The 10,308-nt window shown below is 36.4% G+C and overlaps 2 protein-coding genes across 2 annotated transcripts; both read right to left on the bottom strand.

Moving 5' to 3' along the window:
- Window positions 1–3,370: 3,370 nt before the first annotated feature.
- Window positions 3,371–4,165, bottom strand: LOC147948209 (uncharacterized). Its single transcript, XM_087465757.1, has one exon. The coding sequence runs from the start codon at window positions 4,163–4,165 to the stop codon at window positions 3,371–3,373; it is 795 nt and encodes a 264-aa protein (XP_087321883.1).
- Window positions 4,166–4,995: 830 nt separating this feature from the next.
- LOC147948208 (uncharacterized) lies at window positions 4,996–5,832 on the bottom strand. The gene has a single exon (XM_087465750.1). The coding sequence runs from the start codon at window positions 5,830–5,832 to the stop codon at window positions 4,996–4,998; it is 837 nt and encodes a 278-aa protein (XP_087321876.1).
- Window positions 5,833–10,308: the final 4,476 nt, after the last annotated feature.

Genomic DNA, 10,308 nt, shown 5'->3' with positions numbered 1-10,308 from the left:
TAGGTGTATTGTGGCAAGAAACAAAGTGTTTGACAAAAAATAGAGTATTGGAGTCCATTTTCGGGTGCGTTGTGAGACTTCATTTTTGGTCATTTCTTGGTACAAAATATTCAAAAATGACGAAAACGACGTTTTGGTAAGTCCCAGTGCTACATTAAAGTCACGAACCGTCTGACTCAACATCATCAAACTCTGATTTGACACTGTTTAAACAGAGGTTGGAATTAACAACATTTTATATAGTTTAGGTGGCAAATTTGAATTTTAATACAGTTCAAGTTGTTATTTGCAGGGTGTTAGAGTTTAGGTATAAAAAAACGTTTGACAAATAGTTGGGGTTGGTTTTAGCTGTTTTCCCTCATCCCCTATATATTAATAGGGAAGCATTTTGTTGAAAATGCTGATTTGTCGTCGCCAGAGCGATTTGAAGTTTTAATTGCAGTTAAGCATTTCAAGATAAACATATTTACAAAAACAATTCTTTCGATTTATTAAATGTGCCATTAAAATATATAAGGAACTGTTTGTTTCATTATTATTTACATAAATATACCATTAGAATATCTAAGGTAATGTTTCTTTTTATTAGATTATTAAAATGAAAGACTTAATTAACTATTAAAACCCGAAAATATAGTTAATTATTTAATTCTCATTTTCATAACATATTTAATTATTAAAAGTATATTACATGTAATGAAATGTACATTTCATAAACTATTTAAAAACTTATTCATCTATTTAACTTTTTGAGATGCAAAACTTATTCTCTCACTTAAAAAAATCTGATGACTATTCAAATATATTTTAAAAATTAATTATCACAATAATCTTAAAAATAAATAAAATTTTGTAAACAATTTAAAATTTATTCACCAATTAAAAATTTTGAAAAAACAAAAATATGTCTCCTATTTAAAAATTCCAATGACTATTCTAATATATTTAAAATTTTATCAAAAATAACTTCTACAATAATCATAATAATACAATATTAACTTTTTAATAATTTAATAATAAATGGTGATTCAACTATCTTAACATGGTATTGAACTTTTTGAAAACCCTGACCAGACTTTCATTTTTCCCTATAAATTTTCACCACTATTACACTTTTTATTATTATTTACCATTTTTATACGTATTTCTCATGGTATTTCTAAACATTTTTTTTGGTAGAACAGAGGGAATAGAGTCCCCTGATTTATTAAACAAAAATAGAACTCAAATATAAACAGACCGTGGCGTAACAAACCCACTACTGTCTTTCGAAACCAAAACCACAACACAAGGCGGAGCAACTACAAACAAATGATAACCAAGCTGTAAAGAAAAAGCATAGGAGGCTAAATCGTCAGCAAGACGGTTAGCTTCTCTATGCACATGAGTAACTCGGACCATCCAGTCCCTTGATATGAAGCCATGGCACAGCCGTACTAGGAACGACAGCGGATGAGTCGCACTAATCCCTGTCTTTAAAAACCCGACCACTATCTTACTATCCACCTCCAACTCCAACCGCTCAACTCGATTATCCCATGCCACACACAGACCATAGTAGACATCCCATAGTTCTGCCATCGGAGCTGAGCAAATACCAATGTTGAGGGAGAAACCCGCCTTCCAAACCCCTGTTTCATCCCGCAACACACCACCTGCAGTTGCTAAACTCGGGTTCCCTCTTGAAGCACCGTCAGTATTCATTTTCCACCATCCCCTCGGTGGACAAGACCAACCTATTAACCTCTCCTCCCTAACCGGCAGCGATCCTAACAACCGCCTAGCTCTGTGCGCAAGTTCTACCTCCTTAGCCAAGTCCTTCAGGAACTTGACCCTATCCCTGCATTTACCCTGCACCCCAAACAAATTCCCACATCGCCACTTCCACCCCTACCAAGCCGCAATACTAAACAAAGTAGGCCACGTCACTGCCCTTGACCCTGTCTCCGCATTCAAGTTCGCAAACAACCATTCAAGTAAAGACGCAGAGAAAAACCAAGACAGTTTCTGACTTGGTACCAGCCGTCTCCAAACTCCACTCATCGCCGGACAATCCCGCAATATGTAAAGTATGGTTTCCTCTCCACTTTTACAAACTTCACACAACGAGGAGACATATAAATGTCGACGAAACCTCTCAGAATTCGACATTAGAGCATGATGTCCAACCAACCACAGAAAAATCTTCACCCGCTCCGGAGCCACCACACCCCAAACACAAGACCAAAAACGATCAAGTTGGGGACCCTCACACGAATTCTGAGTGAGCATAGCATACGACGACTTTACTGTAAATTATCCAGTCGCCGTCCCTGGCCATGAGAGTCTATCTCGAGCTCCAGAAAATGTGTCCAAAACCACAGCCCCGAGTCTCAACCTGACATCCTCCAAAACCCATGGTGTTATCCTGTCCATCCTCCAACTCATCCCATCTTCCCATAGGTCACTTGCCAACTCATTTATTCTGCTCTCCGTGACCCCATTCTGTGTTCTATTAATGATAGGCTCTTCCAACAGCCACTTGTCCTTCCAGGAGCGAATTTGTCGTCCATCCCCTACAACCCAACCATGACCTGGTAAAATCACTTCTCTAATACCAGTTGCTATACTTCTCCAAGTAGAAGACCAAACCCCTTTTGGTTTCAACCAGTCCACCACCCGAAGGTCCCCCACGCGGTATTTGCGTCGAAGCACACGCGCCCAAAGACTGTCTTGATCACCCAGTAACCTCCACCCCACTTTAGCGAGCAGCGCTTTATTCATATCCTGAGGCCGCTTAATGCCTAGTCCTCCTTCACCCTTAAAGGCACAAACCCTATCCTAGGCGACAAGATGTTGTTTTCGTTTCTCCGGTGTGCTACCTCAAAGAAAGGAACGTGACACCTTCTCCAACTCATATAATAACGATTTTGGTAGAGAGATAACACTCATTATATGAAGTGGAATTGCACCCAAAACAGCTCTCGTCAAAGTAAGTCGACCCGCAAAACTCAGACATCTTTCCTTCCACCCTGCTAACTTCGAGGATACCCGCTCCAGAACTTCCCCAAACATATTCTTACTCAACCTCTTCTATAAAACCGGCATCCTGAGATACTTACCCAGGTCCGTCGTTGTTTTAATACCACTTTCCACTGATATCAATCGCTGCATATCCCGGCCAGCTCCTCCGATCCCCCAAGGTGAACCATTTCTCTCTTGACTTCTGAAACCAGATTACCTCCTCTTGCTCTAACACCAACTCGAGTTCCCGGATCAACTCCTCTTCCTTGCTTAATAACACATCAGTTTGCGTGACATCTAAGATGTCCTGAACTTCCTGAACCTCCTTTAAAAGTTTTTCCTTCCTTCGATTCACATCACCAAATACTTATTTGTTCCATTTCTTTAGAACTAGACGTAATGCAGTGAGAGCTTCTGTTGTCATGATATCCCTGCGCCAAGACATCGCCAACAGTTCCTTAAAACTCGCATTGCTCAACCAGGCTGCTTCAAAGCGGAATGGTCTCCGTGTCGGATCCCTCACAACCGCAGGACTTAGTTGAACATAAAGAGGAGCATGATCCGAAGCCATAAACGGCAAGTGGGAGACAATCGCATCCTGCCACTTGAGACGTGCCTGAGGATTACACAGGATCCTATCAAGTCGTTTGGCAACAAAGTTCTGTACTACCTTCCCTCTTCTCCATGTAAACTTATTGCCTCTAAACCCCATATCGATAAGAGATTCAGCGTTTATCCAGTCTCCAAACAATAAACAGTCCGCTGACAATTGTCCATTACCACCCGACCGCTCATCCAGACGAACTATAGTATTGAAATACCCTCCTACTATAACAGGTCCGTTAATCCCGCCTAAAGCATCACTAAGTTTGCTCCATAGTCCACTCCTTCTAGTGACTGTAGGTGCTGCATACACTGCAATAACGTTCAACACATCCTCTCCATTCACCACACGAGCATGGATGAATTGTGTATCCGAGGCAACAATATCCACTGTCCCAACCTCGCTTCTCCATAGTAAGCACAGTCCCCCACTCTGACCAGATGCATCCACTTTAAAACAATGATCAAATCCCAAACCTCTACAAATACGACTAGCAGTATCCCCACCAGCATGAGTCTCAAAAACTGCTAACAGATCCGTATTATGCTTCTTCAACATATAGCGTATGGATTGGCGGAAATTAGGGTTATTCACCCTCCGGCAATTCCAAAACAAACAACTCATTATGAATTTATAAGGCGTAAAAAGAATCACCGGGGAAAATCGCTAGGCCATAGGGACCACCAGTCCACCCCCACTCGAACTATCTGATCCGCAGACCGCGACTCATCGTCACCGCCAATCAAGGTGTTTCCCGAGGACTGTAGACCATTCGTCTCCCCTCCCCTTGGCTCACACTCCATAACATTCCCACCGGAGGAGAAAGCTCCGCCAGCTCTACCGACAGTTTCCAATTCGACACGGAGTCGTTTACCAGTCGTGGGTAACGACGCCTCTTCAGTTCGAGAGCCAAAAATCAATCCTCGCCCAGGCTTATTGGACCTACCCGAATTATTTTTGGGCCCATTAGCAACCCCCTGCACCTTTTGGGCTTTCTTCTCCGGAGGCCCACGACGACCAAACCCATTTCCTTTCCCACCTTCCATATTCACACGAACATCCTTACCGTGTTTATCACGCTGGCCACCTTGCACTCGTGAAGGCAAAATTTCGTTTTCCTTATTTGAATTAATCTGGATCTTCTCACGCACAGAATCAGCCAGGATCTCGGTATCCATCAATCCGCCAATTTTATTGGAAACAAGAATATTCCCCGTATTATTTGGCAAGATCTCCAGAAGATTACGGCCAGTTTCCTTCGAACTACCCGCTGTAAAAACAACCGTCCCCGGTGGAGACTTTGCTCGCCGACCTCCCTTCCAAACCTTAGTAAAACCGTCCACCGCCTGGTTTTCCGTGCCACTCATAGTGACCTCAGTAGAGACGGACTAGACTGCTACCTCCTTCTCGATCGTTCGTCGGGGACATGAGTGGACGAGATGCCCGTATACACCACAACCTGAGCAAATGTTACTCAGTCCCTCATACGACACAAAATACCTTTCTCCATTCACCATCATCGATCCCTTTAGTGGTCTCCGAATATCCACCTCCACACAGACTCGTGCAAACCGTGCTCGGTCACAACTCAGCGTAGTGGGATCCACCCGAATGGGGTGACCCAACCCCCGAGAAATCCCCATATAAATACGGTCATGGTAAAAAGTAACAGGAATATCAGACAGCCGGATCCAAACAGGCGTCGTTGTGATATCATCCCTCACCGGATCAAACTCCGGAGACCATGCTTGTGCCTGAAGGTAACTGCCAAAAGCTTTCCATGGTCCTCCAGTCAACCCCGCTAAATACTCCTCTTCTTTCTCAAAGCGTACCATGAAAAACTGTCTCGGTAAATCAAACACATGCATCTCCCCATGTGGCTTCCACATCTCACGCAACTTCCTGTTTAAAACCGAGATTGAAACATGACGTCCAAGCACCTTTACAATCATGCATTGCTTCCATAATCTTTCCATTACATCCATTACTTTCTCAATAGTGATAACGGGTTCTCCATCCTCTCCATCCGGAAAGGCCAGATTCACTCTTGCATCCACAAACGCCCCGTCCAGCACTGAGTCCGGTACCAACCGACCTCTTCCAAAACCACCCTTCACCTTATTCACCCATGAGCCCCCAGCATCCGGTGGATCCCCCAGCGGAGGATCCTTCCCCCCGAGATCCACCATAGTTGTGTCCTGCGCTGCCGTACTCGAAATCGCCATTTTTTTTTCTCTCTCTTGGATTACTAGTTTTCATCATGGTATTTTTAAACATTGGTTAGTCTTAAAACATTGTCTTATCTATTTAATGGCATATCAATGTAGATAATAACGTGAAATATAAAATATATGAATTTGATTTTTAAAAACACAAAAACACAGATTACCATAACTGATAACATTTTCTCAAAACTTTGCCATCAGGTTTAAATTGTTTTCCACATTTCACGGGTGACACATATTTTTACACAAAATAATTATATCAAAATTTGATTAAAACAAAAACCGTTATGAGTAAAATTATTATTTTGACACCTTAGATCCCAAATAATAATTTTACTATTAATAATTTTAGTTGAATAGATTTATTCCGCAACATAGTATGGGTTGTTAACTAGTTAGTACTCTAAACAGTAAAAACCCACTAGACGACCACTTACATGGTTTGGCAAACATTTTTATTTTTATTTTTATTTGAATGTTGCTTTAGGTAATAATTATAACATACGTATATTTTTTCTTAACAACTGAACTCTTTTTTTTTTTGTCAAACTTAACAACTGAACTTATAATTAAAAATAAAATGAAAAGAAACGATATGTAGAGAGCAAGCGAGTGTCCTTTGAATTTTGGGATATGCCTTACATTACCCTACAAGACTTTCACGAGTAATAGATTTTTACTAGTATTCCTCTCAGAAACAAAATGGCTACCCTGATAAAAATAGATGTTCTATTTATTATCGAATTTAAATAACATTTTGAAAATATCTATATTCTTCTATAATATTTAAACATGATCCAAATTATAATTTCTAAATACTTAACTCAAAGTTAAAAGAATTGAAACTCAAAATCATACTTATATAATTTTTAGAAACATGACTAGGTTTGAAATTATATATGATTGATGACAGTTATATAATATTATCTTATAGAAAAAATTAAATTAATATTAAAACAAAACTTTTATTTCAGACACACAATTTTTAAAAAATATTAAAATCAGTTGTATTAAAAAATTAAATATGATTAAAAGAATCATTAATTTAACTTAATTTAACTTAAAAAATCATGAATCAAATAAATTGATTTTAATCAAGCTTAGTTGGGTTTTCTATAGGTTATTAATCCCCGCTACACGCGGGTATGCTTTTATAGATTATCATAAGAATGTTTTAGACTTAAAAATCATTTAAATAGCTATACAATGATAGATAGTATGCAAAAGTATTATAACGTATTGGTTTTTACTTTTTTTAAGACAACTGTTCATTTATTTATATTAAGCATCATTTATGTTGGTTTTAGAAAAGAAAAAAAAAATAAGAAAGCAAAAGTAAAAGTTACATACAATTATTTAAAATATTGTTTTATGTAAACTGGTGTTGGTGATAACTGATAACATACATCTAATAAATAACAAAAAAAAATCAAATTTTTCATACTATATTTTGTGATTTTTTGAGTAATAACTCTTTTCCAATATCTGCTTTCAAACATGCCCTCTCCTGATTTTTTTTCTTTCAAAAATGCTCTAAAAATCAGAAACCTAAAAAAATATGTATGTTATAAAAGTATACAAAATTACAATGTAAAACCTTATAATTATTTTATAAAACTTCATAAATCTCACACATAAATTATCTTATCATCTCTCTACCATTTGTTTATGTTCTTTGGTTTTCAAGTTATTTTTCAATTACTGAATTGATAGTATTGTAATTTCTCACCCTTATGATATTCTATTTTTATCTCGAGGATGCCACAAGGTTGCATGACATATATGCTCGTTATAAGTGTCTGTCATTGAAGAACTCTCTGATGCTAAGGATTCTGCCAGCGCACGTGAAGCATCAAGATCCCTTTGCAGTGAATTTTTTTTTGTTGTGTTAAATCCTCGATATCCTACTAATGAAAAAACGAAACCGTAACTTGGTCTTTGAAAGCAATGAAAGCTAACATCCTTCTAATCAAAGTAAGAAGATTATTATAATCACGGACAATGCAAGACAAAGTAAGAAGATTATTATTCACCAAAAAGGTTTCAGCTCAACCCGAGATTGTTTGCCCAACCCACAATACAACTTGTCATTGTACATTCCATATATACAATGCCTCCATAACAACCCTCGAATAAAACACAAACTAACAATTCAATTTGCAATTCCACTGTTGATTATGGAGCTTATAGTACCACGAGTCTCTCTAGAAATTTTCAGCTCGATTGAACATCCTTACAACCTCATAAAGATGCCCTCAATAACCCATCTTGGAACTGTTCATGTTCCATACTTAGCAAAAATTGCACTACTTTCCAGCAGTTTCTTCGCTAGGAAGTAACACGCATAACTCTTTCCATCAGATGATAAGCTAATTATTGTTTTTCCATTTTTACAAAAAATCTTAATATAGAAAACTATTGTGATTTTAAAAATGTTCAATGTTGATATGTCAAATTTCTATTGGACAGTTTTAGGAGCTTATAGCTTCTATTTTTATTTAGTATAGAAGCTATATTAACATAAAGTTTCGGTGATTAATCATGGAAAAACAATAATTACAGAAATAAAATTAATGTAAACGTTATAATAACACACTAGATTTGGACCCGTGCTAGAGCACGGGTTAAAATTCATTTTATCTGCATTTTAATTTTAAAATAAAATATAATTTATAAGACGTGTAGCATTGTAAATTGAGAAACGATTGTTATTATTTTTGTTTTTTGTATGAATATGAGAGATGTATTTTGGTGAATGGAGATTTGAATGATTTATATCAATGTTTTTCAACCAGGACCAGACCGGCCGGTCGGTTCGATCCAACCACAATCCGATAGGTATTCCGGTCCGAGTAACCTCTAAAAACCTAACAAATAAAACCCGCTAAAAACCCGCTAAAAACCCGTGAACCGGTGCTTGAACCAGCGGGTCAGATCGGGTTGTCGGTCTATAAATTAAAATATTTTATTTTGGCACTTTAAACTTAAACCAAATTATAAATAAATGTTGTTATTTATAAAAGAATCAGTTAGTTATTTTATCTAATCATTTAAAAGTTTAATTTTTGTTGTTTACTACTTAATTATGTATGTTTTGTTCATATGTTTATAGAAAAGTAGATGTTATATTCATAAAATGTAATCAAACTAATAAACTAATTGACCCGTAATTCAATCGGTCCAACTTGTTGACCCAGTGACCCGAAAGACTTCCGGTTCATCTTCCGGTCCGGTTTTAAATACATTGATTTATATTAAAAGCTTGGAAGGGTGTTAGGTCAGATTTGGAATATCCCGTTTAAGATTTTCGGTTACAATTAAGGTTTTATCTGTTACTATTAATATATGAACTATCAACTTGTAACCAATTAATTAATATACGGATTAATTTATAACTTATGTATAACCTATTTGTAACCATTTATTAAAATTATAAAGTCTACCGAAACAACGTTGTGTACTTCCCTTTTATTAAAAAGGGGATGGAAATAAGAAAAATGTAAATATAAAATAATATGATTGATGACCTACTTATATATTACATGGTAACATGATTAATCATGTTTTATATTTACATGTTTAAAACATGTGGGTAATTTAAACATGTTTTTAAATGATTAAACGTGTGGTTACCAAGAACTAGGTTTATAAAATTTTATAAACATGTTTTAATATATAAAATTAACCAGGTTTTGATATATCTTGATGAAAATTATATATGATTGATGACCTTTGATGAAATATTATCTTATAAAAATTTAAATTAGTATGAAGGGGAAAAAATAAATTTCAGATACACAATTTTAAAAAATATAAAAATCAGTTGTGTTATAAAATCAAATCTGATCAAAAAAATCATGAATTTAACTCGACGTCCAGGTGAGGCGAATCAAACTGGTGACCTCACATATCCTAAACCATTTCTTTGACCACCAAAAAAACAAAACAATTTTATGATCATGAATTTATCTCGTTTTTCATATTTAATTGATCGCTACCACCTATGTTTTCATGTTTTTTAATCAATGTTTTCTTATTCTTCATATTTTTTCTTGTCAAATTTTATGGTAATTGTCATCGTTACTTTTACCGTCCAGTTCTTTATTATACTCTTCTTCTTCTTTTTCCTCGTCAACTTCTTCACATTCTTCCACTGAAAACTTTTTTTTAGACTACCACACAACTTGTTAAACCATCAAACTCCAAGACCAAAATCATTTCTTTTCTAAAATTTGTGCAATTCATGAAGACCAGCATAGTCAACACATGCACCCAATTATTGATAATTTCATCCATATACTTATTCAGTTTTAGATCCACACATATTGAAACTTCTCAAACCAAAATCCTTACTTGCAGAAAAAGTAATATGAATACATGTATAGTTAAAACAATATTTGTGATTTTCGTCGATCCTTCTTCTTTAAACTCAAATAACATCAAATCAAAATCTTGCGACGTCAATCCTTCTTTCTT

This window comes from Camelina sativa, chromosome 2 (assembly GCF_030686135.1).
Source record: "Camelina sativa cultivar CO46 ecotype springtype chromosome 2, ASM3068613v1".
In the NCBI taxonomy this organism is placed as follows: Eukaryota; Viridiplantae; Streptophyta; class Magnoliopsida; order Brassicales; family Brassicaceae; genus Camelina; species Camelina sativa.
This window is presented reverse-complemented; position numbering and strand designations above follow the sequence as displayed.